General features: G+C 47.5%; 1 protein-coding gene across 2 annotated transcripts in view; it reads left to right on the top strand.

Annotated features, from left to right (window-relative positions):
- TTC28 (tetratricopeptide repeat domain 28) overlaps positions 1-19,374 on the top strand; it is a 166,027-nt gene that overhangs the window by 52,009 nt on the left and 94,644 nt on the right. The window contains exon 1 of one of the 2 annotated variants that reach the window (XM_086761127.1): positions 6,162-6,483. The exons of the other annotated variant lie outside the window; for it this stretch is intronic. Within the exon in view, the coding sequence (XP_086617253.1) occupies positions 6,457-6,483 (27 nt within the window). The 5' untranslated portion in view covers positions 6,162-6,456. Of the gene's footprint in view, positions 1-6,161; positions 6,484-19,374 lie in introns of those variants that run through there. 2 annotated transcript variants of the gene reach the window in all.

The raw sequence follows: 19,374 nt of genomic DNA, 5'->3' as shown, positions 1-19,374 counted from the left end.
TTGAAGAAAATATTTACAGATGAGCGCCTGGGAGCCGGAGTGATGAATGGCGAGGAGCGAAACATGCGGCGCAGTGTCCTGTGTTCCCTGCGACCAGCGTGGAAGAGAGATCTGTGCAAGAGTCCATTCCCCAAGCCCTAACTCAGGTATCAGTGCTTGAGAGGGACTCTGTATCGTGACAAGATTAGATTATCTTGTATCGACCCGTTTGATCATTTCATGGTATCGCTGAATAATTTCTCATTAGTAACAGGCACCTACGGCCCTCAGATAATTTGGCCTGTGCGACCACCTCCCTCCCTTGCCCCTCCGGCTTCATGAATCCAGTTGCCAGCAATAAAGGCTGTAGGCTTTCTCCTTATCTTCAGTTCAGTTCTGCACTTCTTTGAACTAAATCGTTCCACAACTCTCTAATTAGTCTTAAGCAACCAGTTTTTCTCAGCTGCTTCTCCTGTCAGAAGTGGTATTTTCCAGATAAGCATATCCTCATTTTTCAAAGGCCTCTCCTTGATTTTTCAGCCTGGATTATACCCCTGTGAAAAGAGCTTTTTCTGCTTGACTAAACAAAGTATTTTCTGAAATGATTTTCAGTCTTTTGAAGAGAGTCAGCTGCTGAGATGTGAACCCCAGGTAACCTAATAATGAAAATAATCCACGCTACTGCTGTACCGCATAGAACAATCAGTCCTTATTATCAGGAGAACAGGGCGGAATGCTGTATAGTCCCCTAGCAAAATGCAACAGAACAAAAGGTGGATGGACCAGAAGACCAGCATAATACGCAAAAACTTTGTAGGACCTTGAATTACTTTCCTAGCCTGCTGTGTTGTAGCCCGTTTCTGTGTGCCCTCTGCTGCCCGTGCCGTGGGGTGCGGTGGCCCCAGCCCTTCAGCGGCACTCTGCACTGCTCTCCTCTGGACAAGCAAGGAGCGGTAGATCGTGTGCCCAGGGTGCCTTTCGTGTGGAGGCTGGATGTAAATTTTGATAGTAAGTTGCACGAGAACTTGCCATAAGCAAACATCTTGAGATGAGTTAGCATTTGCTGATTTCTGGTAATCTGGAGAAGTGAGATTCTTCTCAGAACTCCGGTCCACCGGTTACTACACTGCAGGGGAGTTCCCTTCTCCCAGACGAGAATTTTCTGCATTACTTTCTCCCTTTCGTAGCTGGCGCTTGCTCAGCAGCTGCAGGAGCTCAGGTGGTGTGCTGGAGCTGATCTTGAAACAACTGCAAGGTGCCGCATTTGTGCTCAGCGTGCTAATTTGAGGCAGACAAAGCGATAGATGCAGAATCATGGTAATGAATTGAAAGCTGCTTTAATAAATTCAGAAAAAAAATTATTATGTTTCATGAATTTGCCAAGGGACTTGGCTATTAGGAGCTTGCTCTACATCCCTCTTGCTCTTTCGGTAACTGCTAAAATGCTGGCATCTTTCAGATCAGCAGTCCGGTGAGTTCACGGGAAAGTGCACGCTGTAAGGTCGTTACTCTAAATCTTGATGGACCTGCTGAATACAGACCTGCTTGCTAAACTGTAGAATGACACCATAAACAGAATTCTCCCGCACTTTGGATAGCCTAACTTGCAGTCTGCTCACCAAGCCATCTCCAACAGGACTTTTTTCTCCTTGCAGTATGTGTGATTGCTTCGAGGTGATGCACTGTGGCTGAGTAGAGAGAATTTCAAGGTGTAACAAAGGTGTTAGGACTTGAAAGTTACTAAAAAATGAAGGGAATATGCAAGAAAGGAGATAGTACATCAAATAGTTCTAGGTTCTTGTAAAAGATTGATTTGAAAAAGACACTTTAAAAGATTTTTTTTCATTGAGTTGTAAGATTGAGCTTTAATATCAGGTATGTCTTAATAACACACAGCTTTCTTCTATGCTAGTCAACATCTTTAGGAGACAAGGAACAGGTTTTTGGCACAATATACTGGACTGACAGATCCACAGTCTGAATTTTAAAAAGACATACGAGTAAATCATGGGGGGGGGGGGGGGGGGCGGAAAAAGGCATTTCTGTAGCCAGTCATTTTGCTGGATGGTTTTGTGCCAACCAGCCAAAATGCTGACCATTATTCACTCATAAATACTGGAAGGAATAAAACATGCCTATTTCTTATTGATGTATGTTTGGAAGAGAAAACTCTGTTCCCTGTGAGCGCCTGTCACAGCGTCCAGAGTCTGGACCACTCACTCAGCATGGATTCGTAATACTGTCTCTTTCGGAGAAGAGACGCTGGTAACCTGTGACAGGCTCTGGGCGTGGGGCGTAGTCCCAGGTGGGAAATGATGGCACGTGGCTCTCCAGACACACGCGGTATTTTGAGCCAGGGATGCTGGGCGGGGAGCTGGTTGTTACTTTTCAGCCATCGCACCTTTAATGCACTGAGAGGCGTTTAACTTTGAGGGACCAACATCATCTTCTACTTTGTATTCGTGTTATTACACAACTTGTAAACTTTACAAAGCACGAGCACCTGAATTTTCTTCGCTTTGCTGATTACTTGAGAAAATGCACCAGTTTGTTTTGAAATGGACATGAGGATTCCGTTCTCCTGATAAGGAGATGGAAGCTGCCAGCGTAAGAGGATGGTTTCAGCATTTTCTGGCAATTGAATCACTGCAGTCACTACAGTGGCTTCCAAACTGGGAAGAGAAAGTGGGGCCTTAAAAACAAAACCAAAAATCATTTTCTTTAATCTTAAAGAATTCAGATCACTCTCTAACTTTGAAAGAGTGAATAACGTTTGCCATTTCCTTCAGGTGCCAGGCATTTATACTGCCTTTGTTCTGGATATTTTCTATGGCTTTTAAAACAGTGCTAGCACTATTTCTTTTTTTCCACAGCAGAAAAAAAAAATGAGGTTTAAACATAGCAGAAATGCCAATCACTGGTGTAAGAATTAAGATTAGGAGTGAAGCAGCTCACTCCCTTTTGTGATAGGTGCATACGCACAGGCGCTGCTTTGCTTCCTGTTAATTATCTTTACTCAGGAAGAATTTTGAAAACCTCCTGTTTATCATGTCAAAACAACACATTTTGCAATCTGTCTGTGAATCAAATTGAGTTTCTTTCTGACAGCATCATGGTAAATGGCATTGTCTGATTCTAAGCGTTTGTTTTCTTTACTCGAGTACCAAATCTGCCATTTACAGAAGTCCTCAGAATTGTCAATGCTAGTTTTTAAGGAAATCAGTGAGTTTCAGGGCACTCTGGCTCTACTCTTAGTATAATGAAGGGCATAGTTCCACGATGTGCTAGCTCTGATGAGTAAAACCAGATGGAGTTCCTTTTCTGCACTGCCACACCTGTCCTATTCTGTCCCTACTGCTTTTCAGTGCTTTATTTTTCACTTGCATCTTCTCGGGGATTTAATTTATAGCATGCTGCCACAAGTACTGTCAGTGACGCAGAGGAAGGCGTGTGAACAGAAGCAGAATGGAGAGCAGGTGTTTGAGGGTAGCGCAGAACAAGATGGGAACTACCAAAGGTGGCTTTGCCACGGAGGCCGATGGGTTCTGGAACTGTTGCCTGAGCTTTGTCGTTCCAGAAGACGTGCAGTCATTGTGGGAGGGATGCCACCTCTGACCAGAGAGGCTCTGAGTCTGGAACACCCCGTGTGAGTTAGCTGCTCTTGCCCACCACAGGATCCTAGGCACTCCATCCTTTAGGACTGAGGAACTGCAATGAAAAGAAGCTGGCAGTTACATTTCCAAGGGACCTAGCAGTGGATATTTGTTGATCTATGTTTTGATACTGCATTTTGCCATTAAATGTGTCGTTGACTGCTGAGATGCTGCACTGTTGGTCATTCATCGTAGCAATGAAAACTATGACTCCGCACCACTTCAGTAATATAAAACCCAGTTAAACTGTGTTGTTTTCATGTATTAAGGGTTTTTAACTCTCCTGAGACTCTCTGTTCATTTTTTAGAGAATGGTCTCAGAACAGTACCAAGAGCTCAGGTGAACGCTCTCTGCTTCTCAGAGATGGCCAGAATGCTTAAGCCGACAGCTTTACCTTCTCTCTGCAGCATTGTTACAGCGAGGAAAGCACAGTCGAACAAATACTCCAACCACAAGATAAAGCTGAAACCACACAGATGTTCCAGTAATAAACTTCTGGTTAAATTTCTTGAGCAAGCTGAGAGATAAGATGCTGCATCTCTCTGGGGTTCTGCCTTGTGTCTTCTGTCCCCCGCGAGGAGCACTGTGTGCATTTACTGCATTTCGCCTGTGACCTCCATGCTGCCACCTCGGCTCGGCTGGAGGCACTGATTGACTGAGAACCTGTTAAATCAGAGACTCGTCACGCTCGACCCACTGAAGCAAATGAATGGGACAGTGACGCAGACCTTCTTCTGTCATCCTCTCCCAGGAATGAATAGCTCCCCTTTTTTTGCAGGTCGTGGCCACTTTCTTAGAAGAATACTAATAAAGTAAAACGTTGGGTTGCAGATTTCAGCAAGTGGGATTTTTTTGGTGATCCACTTTAATAGTGATTTCTGCAAGAAGTTTATTCTGTTTCATTTACTGGGGAAAGAAAAGACAGAGCACATTTCTCTTTGACTAGAGAAAAAAAAAATTACATTTCAGTAAAATAACTAATGCTGTTACCAGGGAGAAAAGCCAGAGCTTCTTAGAATCAAATCAGATCTTACATCCCACAGCAGCATAATGGTAAGAATGCACTGTATGGACCACATTTTGAATCTTGCATCTTTTTCATCCAGATAAAACAGAGCTCAGTATTGAGAAATTGTCTGGATTGTTTTCAATCTAACAAGTTTCACACATCCTGTACAAGAGCAGTATACTGTATATGGCAGTTAAGAATTTACAGTTTCTCAAATTGATGGCTATCCAAGATGTATTAAGAATTCTGCTTCAGGCCCCAGTGAATTCCGCACAGGTGTGGGATTGGTATGTCTCCTTTTTCTACCTAACAATCCAAATGCTTCAGCCACAGGGAGGGAAAGCTGTGGTTTCCCTCACTGCACCTGAGAAAATCCAGGATGATGGGAAGAAACAAGATGCACTGCGTAGGAAATTACATGGGAAAATCCAGTTTCATCCCAGTTTGTTTATCTTTTTCCCTTGGACGTGAGCTCAAAGAACAGGCTGTTCTCCCCAAAATATCCTCTGCTGTCGCTCTGCAGGTCGTATTCTACACTGTGTTGCAAACCCCACACCACAGGGTGACTTTGTCCTGTCCTTGCTTTATCTGTTCAGCCTTAATACGCGGTGGGACTTGGTTTTCCTGTGATGATCGCAGCCTTTCGAGTGTTGCCTCAAAGTATTCCAAGAACCAAAACGCTCTTTCCTTTGGTGAACCCCAAGCTTTTGCATCTTGGAGCATCCCGAGTAAACCACATTCCGGGCTGCTTTAAACCACCATCTTGGGTTCTACTCTGGAAAAAAAAAAAAAAAAAGCGCTTGTGTGGGAGAAGAGCGTTGTTTTGGTTCTTTTACCTGTACGGGGCTGGGATGCAGAAGGGTTTGACATCCCGTGGGTGCCGCTAGTGGAAGAAGCCAAATCTCTCGAGCTAGATTTTTGTTCGTGGCACAGAGATTAGAAGAGTAGGAGCGCAGTGGCCTTGCCGGCCAGTCCAGCACCCTGCTCTTGATCTCCTCGTTAGCGTGCGGAGCTGCGGGCGAGCCCACGCTGCCACACCGCAGCCTGCGAGCGCCCGGCCCGCTGCTGCCCCGCGCAGCTGACGCCGGCCGCGACCCCTCCTTCCCGCGCCTCCGGCTTTGTAAGCTGCCCCGCTTTGCACCGCTGCGGCCCCGGCCCCGAGCCGAGCCGAGCCGAGCCGAGCCGGTGCGGGTCGCGGCCGCGGGAGGAGGCGCAGCCACCGGCGGGGCGGGGCGGGGCGGGGCGGGGCGGGGAGGCACCGAGGCCTTCGCGCGCCGCGGCCGCCTGCTGGCCCGAAGGCTCGCGCGCGTCTCGGCCTGCGGCGGTGTCGGCACCGGGCGCGGGGCGGGGCGGGGCGGCGCGCGCGGGGGGCGGGGCGAGGCGAGGCGCGGCTGGACGCGGGGGCTCCCGGCGGCGCGGGGCGGGGGGGCTCTGCCCGCGCCCCTCTCTGCCTCCGTGCGCGGCGGAGCGGAGCGGAGCGGCGGGCGGCGCCGCGTCCACGCCCCACGGTCGGCGCAGGGCGGCCGCGCGCGATGAGCCCGGGAGCTGCGGCTCCCTGCGGGCCGCGGGCGTGAGCGGTGCCGGCGCTGGCGGGGCGCGGCGGAGCGCAGCGGCGGAGCCGGCCGCCGCCGGCTGAGGAGGGCCCCGCGCCTATGGCCCGCGCGGCGGGACCGGCTGCTCTCCCGCGGGCGCGGCGGGGCGCGGCGCGGGCCTGGCGGCGGGGCCGGGCAGCATGACCGCGGGCTGCCGCCCCGCTGCGCTCGCCGCCGGCTCCCAAGCGCGACCTTGATGCTCCGCGTCCCCGCTCTACAAATATGATGAAATGGCAGCCCCGGAAGAAGGTGGGTGACGAGGGGCAGGGTTCCCGTCCCGGGGCCGGCCGGGCCGGGCCGCGCTCCCCCCATGTCCCCCCCCACCCCGGGCCGTGGCGGGAGGCGTTGCGAACTTTTCTTTTCCCTCCGGGGGTTGTCCCGCCCCGCCCCGCCCGAGGCGCCGAGGGGGAGCGGCCGCCGGGCGCCCGGGCCGGGCTGGCCGCGCTGAGGGGCCCGAGCCGGGCCGCGGAGCCGCCGTGTCCCGTGTGTCCCCTCCCCTCCCCGGCCCCGCCGCCCCGCGCGGGCGCTCTGGCCGCTTCCTAACATGGCTGCTGGGCCGGAGCAGCTGCGCCGAGCGCGGCCCGCGGTGGGCCCGGAGAGGCCGCTGCCTCCGCGACGGGCGTGCGGCGGCTCCCCGCCTCTCCCGCAGCCTTGGCAGAGCGTTTTATTGACATTCCTGCACGGCGACATGGAGCAAACCGAGTATGCTGTGCCGCCCGTCCTCAGCAGTGACCCCTTGCTCCTGGCAGCTGTGGACTCTCAGGCTTTTTTTTTTTTTCTTTTTCATTTTGGAAAAACCTACTTGAACCAGCAGGGCTCTTTCTTTCTTTGTAGCACGATGTGTGATACTGTGTTTTACATCAGGAAAGAAATAGAAATCATATGTGAAATGCATGAGAGCCTCTCGCTCTGCGTGCTAGGCGCTGCAATAAGCCGTGCCCCAGAACGGCCTGACGGGAGCGTGTATTGCCACTGCGTCCCCGGGTGATCCGTCAGGCTTTGTGTCACTGGGGCCTCGGCTCTTTTCAGCTGTTCTGAAGCTCTTCCTGTAGTATTTTCAAGCAGGCAATTGCTTCTAGTGAGGGAAGTTCCTATTTCAAATCGTTGTGTCTTTGGCAGGATAAATAGATGAAAGGCAAGCTCGATGGGAGCCTCTGTGTGCTTTTCAAGCCCCTCTGTGCATCCTTTCAAGCTGGTTTTAAGATGTCTCTGAACTATAGGTTTTTAAATGTCTGTTTTTAGTATTTTTGAGTGAATGTGCAGTCACTCCTGTGGTTATGGCTACGGAAACCCCTCCAGGCCATGGCTACAGCAGTATCGACTGAACCACTGAAATATTATTCTTGGCTGCTGGCTAGGCTCCTCGGCTCTGGAAGATTCCGTTTCGAGTGTCGGGATTCTCTCTGCCATATCGGCTCACCCACTCATGCTTAAATCACAATGTTGGATGGCTTGGTTTTTGTTTGTTTTGGTTTTTTTTTTTTTCTGCACTATTGTCCGTGTCCAAATCGAGTTGATTTTGGGCAACCAAACTTGATTGTGTAGAGGGTGCAGACGATAGCTGAATTTGTCTGAACTGTCGAGCATCTTGCTAGCCTGAGCAAAAAATAATTCCTGCTCCTGCTATGATGTGATGGAAACTATTTTCATGTTGGGATAGGTTCTGTTTTCAACTGTAGTACCAGCAAAATCTCAGCGGAGGTTATTTTGTCAGTGTTGGCAGCATACTCACGTGAGTGTAGGCAGGATTTCTGCTGGCCTGGCCTTGGGTGCCTTTGTGGTGTTGCAGTCATGTGCTTTACAGAGCAATTTCAAGAAAATGACTCATGCAAACCGCTTGAGAAGGCACTGCTGCTCTGTTTCTTAATAGGACGCGAAATGAGAAAGACAGTATAGTAGCTAGCGTTCCTGTAGCCCTTGGCCATTTATAGCTGTTGGTCGTTTCTGAAAGTGACTTCAGAGAAGTGATTTGTCTGCCTCTTCCCTGTTAAAATATCCAAATATGAGAGCTGTCAGTACAAAAGCTTGAACATGTGTGCTGCTGTACTGCATTAGGAGTCTTGATTTATTTTTTGGATTTGTACTCATGTTCTTTCGCTTTACTCACTTTTTAAATTATTAAATGTTTAAGGTGTGTTGTTCATGGAGAGATTTTTGCTTTTACAACTGTTAAACTGTGCAGCCTAGGATCATATGCAGTTTATTAGTCCTTTGTGTAAGTCTGGAGTAAACTCCTCTGGTGATACTAAGATAACAACTGTCACCTGTAGTGTGTAAGGCATTGTCTTGCCTTTAGCTAGTGAAAAAAAGAGTTTGTATGTGAGTGATTTTTTTTTTTTCTGTTGTAAACCACATATATTTTTTTAAGTTTAGAAAATTGTTTATGATTTTTTTTCAGCAAGCACTAGAACTAATAGAGACTCTTTTCTTGTGGACTTCTACGACTTACCTCTGCTTCCATTTCCCCTCCCTCAGGTTCCCCCTGCATCTCCATCTAGCAGGTGGCTGGTTCAGTGCAAGGTTCGTGTTGGTGGCCTGAGCGGCCACTGCCACTGGAAAATGTTTCTCTGGCAATCGGTCAGTGGCCCCAAAAGCTGTCGAAGCTGGAGTGGGGACAGGTGGGCTGCCAGTGCGTTGCGTAAGCCTGTTTCCTTGGCTAAAATTGCAGCGTGAGGTGTCCAGTGCCTTAGGGTGAGCACAGCTGCACTGACAGACTCTCAGGAGGCTGGTAATTAAATTATACATGATCTGGATACAGATATGGCTGATGCGCTGTATTGATTAGATTATTTGAAAAGCATAAAATTAGCCATGTTAAGGTGCGGAGTGGCTCAGCTGCAGGAATTGCATGCATCTTTCCAGTCTGTCCCTTATCACAACCTCTTCTTGAAGCTTCCCTTGCCTTCAAGGTATGGTTTGCTGGAAGGATGAGCGAGCCATGTGTACCATCCTAGGGACGCCTGCTCAGTCGGCTCCCTGGCGAATTGAACTCTCTGCGCTCTGATGCTTTTTGCTGGATCTCATTGCCCCGGACTCGCCTCAGGCTGCTCCGACCCATTGGTGACTAGGATTTGCTGCAGCCTCTTGGCTGAGGGAGGAGGAGAATGGCTTGGATCGTGGTGTGTTCTTGTTTGCTAATGCAGATTCTTTTATTTGTGAATAATAACAATTAAAAAGCCATTATACTTGTGATCACATAATGGGATACTGGAGTTCAGGTGAGAGAGCGCTCCTTTCAAAATTATTGAAGTCAGCAAGTTGAAAAAAATGATGCTTCAAGTTTATTGAGTGTACCTTTTTGTTATGTAGGACCAGTGTGGTAAATTTTGCATGCTTAAGAAGCCTGATAACAGAAACTTTTTTAGATGCTAAAAAAATCCCTGCATATAGGGATATAGTCATTTGCTACTCTGTTATGATGACTGAATGCTGGACAAAACCTGAAATCACTGTCAGGTGCAGATTTCATGAAGGATTCAATAAATCATTAATAACAACACAGTGATGAATTGCAGTATCCCTTTGAAACCGACATGCAAAAGTTATGTATATTTACCAAGAGCATTTCGGTAGGAAGATTCATTCATATATACTAACTCCTCTATAAATAAATAGCCTTTTCAGTTTTCCTGCAGCACAGAAAAAAATGCTCTTAGTAAATGGAGACAAGTGCCATTGTATTTCAGGGTGAGAGAGCTGGGCCTGTCCAGCCCAAGAGAAGAGGAGGCTCCGGGGAGACCTGAGAGCGGCTCCCAGTGCCCAAAGGGGGCTGCAGGGAAGCTGGGGAGAGACTCCTCAGCAGGGCCTGCTGGGACAGGGCGAGGGGTCATGGTTTTAAAATAGAGGGAGGTAGATTTAGCTTAGACATAAGGAAAAAAATTTTTACAGTGAGGGTGGTAGAACACTGGCCCCAATTGCCCAGCGGGGCGGTGGATGCCCCATCCCTGGAAACATTCCAGGCCAGGTTGGCCGGGGCTCTGAGCAACCTGATCTGGTTGGAGATGTCCCTGCTCCTGGCAGGGGGCTGGACTGGGTGGGCTTTACATGTTCCTTCCCACCCAAACCATTCCATGATTCTATGATTTCTGCCATAATACAGATCTCAAAGAGAATAAGTGGTTTCTTTGAAGTCTGGATCTATAGCGTTATGATATGTCTAAGTGCTCTGTTAGGATTTTAAGTACGTGCTCAAAAGCATAACAGTGCATTTTGTCTTGGTCGTGTCGTATTTTAAAAGGGTAACAGTAGATTCCAAAAGCTCAGACTTCTTAGTTTTCCTTTTAGCGTGTAACTGCGCCACAATTCATGGCTCCGTGTGCCTGTGCTGTGACTCAGTCTGTGCATACGCGTGCGCTTCGGCGGGGATGGAGAGGAGCCCTTTGCAGTTTAGAGTCTGATCCAACCCCAACGCCTTCTGTGAGACAGCCTCTGTTCATTTCACTGGAAACAATGGGGTGTCTTTTTGTGACCTTATTCTTGTCAGCCATGGTGTTTGCGTGGCCTGTTACACAGAAGCACTACTGGGAAGATACAATACCGGTTGCATTCACCGTATCGCTTGTAAAACGTCACAGGCTGTAGAGTTCCTTTCCGTAGGGAGCGGAATGGGCTGATTCCCAGGCAGGCTACTTCTGTAAGTGTAACCTTTTCTCTTGCTGGTGAAATGAGCTGTGCTACAGAACAGAAGAGGAGGACTGGTAAATGCTTGCAAGACAATGATAATTTCCACAAAGGAGCGTGAGCTTGGTTGACCCTTAGGTTCCTTTCTGTACAGATTAGTAGGTTACAGGCAATAGTGGGATCAGTTGCATCAGGATTTACCGATGTGGCAAGTACTCTGATTTTCTAAGCTAGAAATTCAAACTTGTTTTGCAGAGTTCTGCTCGTGCCTGGTAAAATAAGTAGATTGATTTTCCTGCCCCAGCTCCCCCCACTTCTTCCCCCCAGTTTTATAACTGGCAGTTATCAGAAAGCACTTAAACTTAAAAGAGTTCACAGTGAGTTCTTCTATCTCATGTTTCTCAAGAGGCTTTTAAAATCTAAATCTACCCTCTTATATGCTTAAATAAACAAATAAACAAAAATGAGTGGTATTCCTGACCTGTTAAATGTTGTAGATCTTTTCCATTTAAGGCCATTCAGTACTTGGCTCTGGAAGGATGTTACGCCTGAATTCACAGCACTCTGAGCTGGTTGTCTGTCTGTCTGCAGAGTGATGGGGCTTTGTCCTGCTTTCCTCTTGCAGGGACCTGGAGTGGAGAGGTGTCTTCCAAAGCTGTCGGTTTAAGGAGATGTAGGCTCTGCAGCTGGACGGGCTGCCGGGCACAAGGCTTTGCTGCTTGGCCTTCTCAGGGCGAGCATTCTCTCCACATCTTTACAAGCAGTGACTGCAGGAGGCCTGCTGGCTAAAGCTTTCTGAAGGCTGTGGCCTTGTGGGCTGGGTGGGTGGGTTGGTTGGTTGGTTTTCTCTTTGTTTGTAGTTTTGAAGGAGAAAGCCTTGAGAAGAAAAGGCTAAGAGGAGACCTTGCTGCCGTGTGAGCCGAAGGAGGCACCTGACGAGAGGGTGTAGAGTACATCGAGAGACTCTCCTCAGAGGTGCACGGGCAGATGAGAGGCAGTGGATATGGGAAATCTTTACGAGATACAAGGAGAAAATGTTTTACCGTGAGGGTTGTCGAATATTGGAACAAGGTTATATCTAACTTCAGCACATTGCTGGTAGAGTTATGGCTGTTTAAGTTTACATTTTTGCTCATTTATATGATTTAGTAGCCTGTGATCGCTGTATACCCTTCAGCAGTGATTAAAATTGCTGGGGCCGTGGATGCTTAAGTGGAGAATGAGTGAGTGGGAGAGAGCTTGCTGGTACTGTATTCTGTTTATGAAGTGTTTTGTGCAGTAGTAAATAAAGCTTTCAAAAGAGCACAGAATTTCAGAACAAAAATAATTAGTCAGCAGTTGATTTTTTTTTTTTCTCCTTTTGTTCCCATCAGCATTGTTCTTTTGTGGTGTGATCCGTGGATGAGCCGTTAAAGGTACCTGCTCTCTGTTTTGCACAGAAGGGAAGCGTATGGGGGTACATCCCTCCCCAAGAGGAGGGCTGGCTAGGTGGAACAGGGCTTAGTGTGGTGGCTCTGCTGATTTGTGTATTTCCAGACCCGAAAGCAAAATCTGTGCAGTCCGTCCTGATCAGTCTTGCCCCGTACCCCACACATTCTGATGGGATGTTGTGTGCACTTTGTAACTACAGTGCATTATCCACATTTTTTATGGTGGAGTTGCTACATCTTCTCTTGACAGACTTTCAGTCTTGTAGATGTAACAGGGTGATGTAACACACTCTTGGTTTTGCAGACTTTCTTTCTGTAGGGGGAGCTTAGTAAAGACCCAGTGATTTTTGAGGGGACAGCCCCCCAAAACATTGCTGTTGCCTTTTGTCATCTCTAGTACTTGTGTTTCAGGATCTCCTGCTGTATGGGTTACTGACTTCCAACTGTCTGTGAATGTTTAGGGTCTTGCAACAAGGTAAAGATCAGTGCTTTGATAATGTGTTTAACTGTTGAGTAGAGCATGAGCTCTAATATGCTTTTTATTGAAAACTGATGTTCTAAAATGCTCGGAAGATGTGATGCTATGAGCAAGTTCAATCCATCCCTGATTTTTCAGGCCCTGCAGACGTTCGGTGAATACTGTGCCCCATCTTGTCATGGGCGTAGAGCAGAGTCCGTTCTGCTGTACTGCTGGAGCCCCGGTCTGTGCGCTGGCAGCACAGGGTTAGGACCAGAGCGTGAACGGGGATATTGTGTGTCAGCAGAGACGGGCAGTGGCAGCAGCAGCCCAGCGGAGTCTGTTCCCACGATTGGTGACAAGAAGCCTTGGACTGTACGTGTTTGCTAATGAAAAAAGGGAGTAACTGACACTTTCCTGACATACATTTTCCTTATGCATAAGAAGAACAAATGCAAAGCTTAGTTTCTTGTAACCGCTGGTATGTTGTTTGAGTTTACACAGTTTTCACAAATACTGCAGCAGCTGTTGCCATACTTGTCCTTACTGCCTGAAAAGAATGCGCGTCAACGTGCTGTCTTCCAGCCTTTGGTTTACTCAAGAGAAAAGAACTTCATTGGACAATGCAGTGTTATAATTTGATCTTCCTTTGACTTAATCTGTGGGTATGGTTTATTCCTCCTCTTCTCTGCATGCACTTTTAAAAGTCTGTATCTTTTAGGCTTTTGTAATAACCTAATGATAGAGTCATCAGATAGGCATTGGTGATTCTTGATGTTATTATCAAAGGTAGATGCATCTTCTGGCAGAACAGAACTGTGGGTTAATCAGTGTGGTGACAACACAGAATTCACCAAGAAACAAATCCTCCTATGTTTCCTAAGCAGAGGAATACTCTTTGCGTAAGTGCTATACTGGAGAATTTCAGAGTAGAGGATAATTACTTGTAATTATGGAAATTTCTGCAAGGGAAGTTGTCTTAAGTTGTTCCTGTTAAGAAATGTAATTGTTGTAGTTGCAGCGTTTGAATCCTTCTAGGAGATTCCTTCATTACTGTGAATGGGCTTTGTGACCTTCTGGTGTATCTGAAATCACCCTTTTAATCCCACTCATCCATTTGAGTTTCTCCTAAAACTTAGTTTGGTTTAGAAGAAAAAAGCTTCTCTTAAACTGGGTCTGTTTTTTCCAGGAGTTAACAAAAGAGGTTAAAAATGAGCGTACAGAAGCACAAAAAGAAAGTTGCGTGTGGGTGAAGGTGAAAGATGAAGATGTGATACTCGGAAAAGGTGAGAACTTAATCCTTAGAGCAAAGGTGTGAGACGTGCATATTGTACACATGTGTTCTGGTAATTGTGGATGCCAAGTCCAAGAGAAACTTCGGGTATGGGTAAGAAGCTGTCTTAGCGCAGGGCAAACTGAAGAAGATCATCACAAAGTAGGCAGATGGGGCAAGGAGAAGAATATGAGTCGGGCATTGTTTCTAGGTCAGCGCAACGTGTTCGTCCCCTGCTGCGAGAGGGGGTGAACCTGCTCCTTCTGCATTCAAAATCAGAAGTCGTTCAGATGTAATCAGCATGATGCCATGCTCAAATACGTGCTACCTGCCTCACAGCAAGGCTTATGTCCTTGCTTGGTGCTGCGTTACAGAGCTTCCATTTACATGAAGGCCAATGTCTGACCTCTTTTGCAGAAAGCCAAACTTGTCTCAAATTGGCTTTGTAGGCACTACTCTGCATGGTTTGTTACCTTGTTGTATTTGTACGTATTTATGTTTGAGATCTTTGTATTTGAATTGAACACTGGAAAAAGAATTTCATCATTTGGAGGCTTTCTGATGAGTTTGAATGTCACTTGTCAGTGTTATGTGGAAAAATGAAGTCCTCCACTGCCAAATGAAATTACTGCTTTTTAGCATATTTGTAATATTCTTCTCTGTGCTACTTTATTTAAGCAGAAGTTTATCCCCTGCTCTGGTTAATGGACTCTTGTAATAGGGATTCCTGGGTCCATTTGTAAGCAGCTTGTGTTGCTGAGTGTATTTAACTTGAAACTTGGACCATTGGTTTGACAGGAAAAGCTGAGCATATGGATCTGGCACAAAACAGGCGGAGTGAAGCTGTGCGGTTTATTGGTGTAGCTTGGGTGGAGTGGTTCAGCCACAGAGTGTCTGGGGAAGAGAGCACGTGTGTGGAGGAGTGGGAACGGATTCCCTTGGGAAGGGGAGCAAGGTGATCCCACACTAGGCCAGAGAAATGCCTAGTGAGGGTAACAGCAGAAGCTCAGGAGGGCAGACATTTTTTGCTGGGATACTGGCTTTAAAAGGTTTGGAGTGATGAATAGGGAAGTACTCTCTGATGGCTTTCTCCTGTGCTGAGAAAACCAGGACTTCAGAAATAATAAAATACCTGACTGGGTCATTGGTTTAATTGGAATCATCTCCGAGACCATTACTCATTGGTTAGCCGCAGTAAAAAATGGTGGCAGCGTTCGTCCTGGAATAGTTATTAAAGCTTTACGGATTGTGCCATCAGTGTAGCTCACATTCGTTCCCCCGAAGGCAGGGCTGCGTGGCGTGAGCTGGTGCAGATGGACGCTGCTGTCGTCCGCGGCACCTCTTGGCCCGGGGCTGGCGCGGCTGCGCAGCAAGCTGATCTGGCGGCTGGGCCGCCCGGGAGCGGAGCCCCGGAGAGCGTGTTTGGTTCCAGGGGGCTCGGCGCCACGCGTCCAGGGGAGCAGGGCGGTGCCGCCCTGGCCCAGCCCGCAGGAGAAGCGCTCACTGGCTCTGGTGATGCTGTGCTCCTTGGAGCCCCAAGCCTTGACGTTGCTGTTGTGATTTTTTTTGGGGGGTGGTTTTTTTGTGGGGGTTTTTTTGTGGGTTTTTTTTTTTGTTGTTGGTTTGGTTTTTGTTTTTTTTTTTTTTTGGACAATGAGTAGTAAGTCGTGTTTTCAGAAAAGATTTTTTTTCATTGTATGGAAGTGTGACTCTTCCTATCAAAGTTGCTTATTGTTTCTTTTATTCTTATTTTTAAAATTTTTTAAAATTTTTTTATGTCTTATTATTTACTCACTTGCGACACTTAATGGAGTGAATGAGGATTGTGAGATGAACCAAAGTGTGACATCTTGTTGCAAGCTATGTTTACGTGCCTTTTCTGGGAGCACGAACAATTCAGTGGCTTCAGCTGTTTTAATAACCCAGATCTAGGCTTGTTTAGTTTCGTGCCTGATGTACACTACATTGGAACAAAGTTATGCAGCTGACATGAGAATGTTTACGGGATGGCCTAGTCTGAAACTCTGGACTTGGAATTAAGTTCTGTGGCTTTAGTTGCAAATAATTTAAATTGTCACTATTCTTTTGTTTTCTGTTATGGTTATCTTGTAACCTGCCGGGGATGATACCAGCTCATCTGCCGTGAAACTCAAGTCTGGAATGGAAGGAGAAGTAATTCCGTTGATACTCTGCCGAGTATCTGCATTTCCCTGACAAACCCGCTGCTCTAACTTCCTTCGGCAAACGCGGCGAAGGCAGACTATCCGTGTGCCTCCCCTACGGGTGACTGCAAGGGGCCAGCAGTTCTGCCTTCTCGTGAAGTGGAATCTCGCCCCAGCAGCCATGAATTAACCTCTATAAAACATTCTACTGTTTTTAGTCTTTAAGTGGCAGGAAGGAGGGACTTAGAAAGCTGATACATAAAATATCCAGCTGTGTTATTCATGTTAATTAGGACTTTACAGAGATTGTTATGACTTGGCACCATCCCATTTTCTGTAGAAACGTTAATCTGTTATGGTTGGAGAGTCCTTCGGTGGATTTCTGGGCTCTGAACCTTGGCTCTTGCTCGGATGCAGACCCACACCTGACATACCTGGGCAGAGAAGCCCCCTTGCCCCTCTGCCACGCCGTGGGATGCGTACCACGGTGTCTTCTCTCTCCAGGCTCGCTAGTTCCTTGGCGTGTCCCTGGAGCCTTCCTGGCAGTGGGAGTTCTGGTTTCCCAGTTACACCTGTGGAGGACCAAGGGGCCGTAACTCCATGAGTTTTGGCATAGCAGGGACTTTCTTAGCCACAGGTCCTGCTACCGTAAAAGACACTAGATTTACAGGACTTTGAAAGCCACAGACTGTGGAACACAGCTTCCATCTGTACGATCTTAGCATGCTGGTGAGTTTAGGTTGGTTGGAGTCCTGCGGACAGCCAGCCAGCCAGCCCTCTCACATCCGAGCCAGTTCTGTGTTTAGAAAAACACTTTTCTTTTAAAACTCTGCCTCTGTTCTTGCTATTATCTTCTAGATAGGAAGCTTTGCAAAATAAATAGCCACTGTTAGCACTAGCTATTGCTGAGTTAGATTAGACTCTTTTTCTGCTAATGCTCCCCGTCACAGGCTTCTAGCCCTGCGTAAGGTGTCGGGCTCTTGCTATACAGTGGCTGCTGTAGACAGCAGTTGCCAACATGGTTGATGAGTAAAATGAGAGTCATAGGCTCAGGCCCCAGGACTGTTTTGGGGACACAAATGAGCAAATAGCTTGTTGTAGACTTAAGGATGGATAAAGGATGACTGGTAGGCTTCCAGACGTGTTAATGAGAAAGTTCAGCGCTGCCTTCCCCACTTGGGAGTCCTGATAACGACAGCGTGCTCTGTAACCAGAGCGGGGGCTGGCCACAACGCCTGGCCTCGCTGGGGCTGACCGAGCTTTGCATATCAGCTAGTGGAAAAGCAGGGAGAATCATTTGTTCTAGACTTCTCATTTTATGAAGGTCCGATAAACTTTAACCTGTTTCTTAAACAGAATCACTTAGATATATTATAGGAGATTCCTTGCTGTCTCCAAAGAGAGACATGTACCAGTTTGCTGTGGATATCCGTAACAAATGATGTTGTCAGAGAAATTCCTTTATATTTGCTTGGCTACTAAAAAAAGCTGTCTGGATTTTTGAACAGTTTTGTTTGCGTATAGACTTATATCCGCTGGAAGTTGAGGGTAGCTCGAACAATCTGGGCGTATACTGCATCTTGGTGTTTTCTGTAATTGCTGACGTGATACTCGCACTGCTTGTGGCATATACAGCTACAGTAGACTCCTAGGTTGTTTACAGAGCTTTCTACTTTTTCAAGTGGTTATTTTGTCCTTGTGCCTCTCCTCCTGCCCTCCCCAATCATTTCAGCGTTGTGCCATGGATGTGTCTCAGCTGGACCCGAGGACGTGGCTGTAGCTTGAGGCTAACAAACAGACCAAGGGGAAGTGAATTAGGCAGCCTTGTTAGGTCTCTTCCAACCTGGGTTGTTCTACAGCTTTATGAAATAGGCACACAGATGGAGAAGGTGACTTGGAAATCTCCAGAGCAGGCATGCAGTGGGCCCTGTGGTCTGGTTGCGGTGTCTGCGCCTGCTCTGTACAGACGGCGTTCTGGGAGCCGTGCTGGGCAGGGCGCACCGCCTGCAGTCCCTGCTGCGTGCGGCGATTGTCCTGGGCTGCGTGAGGCAGACGCGTGCTTTGGTCTCTTGCCGTGTTGCCCAGCTTAGTCCAGTTGACCTTGTATGTTCTGTGGACCCTACATGGCGGCCTAATCTCACAGAGGCTTAGTAGATGGGCTCACACAACCTCTCGCCCACCTGGAAAAGGGATGAGTGAAGCAGCGCTTTGTCCTTAGAGACTGTGCTGTCTTTTTCTCTCTACTTCTAATTGTTTTAACTGATACACTTCTGTCTAATGCTGTTCGTTTCCTGTGGCCAAAGAAGGTCTTGCTGGATGCAGTTCTCGACCACGATGCTATTCAGCTTCTATATTTTGTTCTTCGCTGTGTCCTGCATGTTGTCTCTCCTTAAGCCAAAAGCGATGTGTGTGTACGTTCAGTGCCAGGAGTAACAGGGCCCTGGTTTTTTGGGCCGTATGCAGTATTGCACTGTGCGTAAACCAGCGGGGCCCAAAGCAGCTGAGGGGTGTGTTGGAGGAGTCGCAGGTGTTCTCCCTGCAGCTGAATCTCCATCGTGAGGGTGAGGCCCCTCAGCTGTGGGGTTTTGTTGCTGTTGCATTTAAACAAAGAACAGTTTCCTTCCTGTGTCAGAGCGCCGTCCCTCCACCCTCGAGATGTCCGTTTGGTCAGCAGTGCACGCCGGTTACCTCTGACACTTGAACACCAGCTTCTTGTGAGCATAGCTGCTCTTCTTGAAAAGTCGGGGAGTAAGCTTTGTTTGGTATAGAAAGAGCTGAGAAATTATTGTGAGGTAATATTTAACTTCTGTCTGGGATTTTCTGAGACCAGATCAATGCAGCTCAAATTGAAGGAAGAAAACATCTGCCTTCCAGGAAGTAAAGTTGTTTCCTCAGTAAGTGTTCCTAGCCAGCTCCTGTTTTCTTCAGTATGCCACCAGTTATTAGCAACACAATAAAGAATAGATTTCTCAGGCTGTGTGAAAGGCAGATTGAGCTATAGGGTACTATTTTTGCAGTGAAGAAATGTGCTTGAAAGTGAGCCAAAAGCTGTCATTTCCCTTTAAAAAGTGCATTAACGCTGTCAATCAGGAGGCTTCAGAGATTAGGCAAGTACAGTCAGCATCTGCCAATAAAATCAAAGATTTAACACCTCTTGCTATCAAAGTTACGTTAAAGAGAGAAATTTGCCATATGGGC

The sequence above is a fragment of the Chlamydotis macqueenii genome, chromosome 17, assembly GCF_036417535.1.
Source record: "Chlamydotis macqueenii isolate bChlMac1 chromosome 17, bChlMac1.mat, whole genome shotgun sequence".
In the NCBI taxonomy this organism is placed as follows: domain Eukaryota; kingdom Metazoa; phylum Chordata; class Aves; order Otidiformes; family Otididae; genus Chlamydotis; species Chlamydotis macqueenii.
This window is presented reverse-complemented; position numbering and strand designations above follow the sequence as displayed.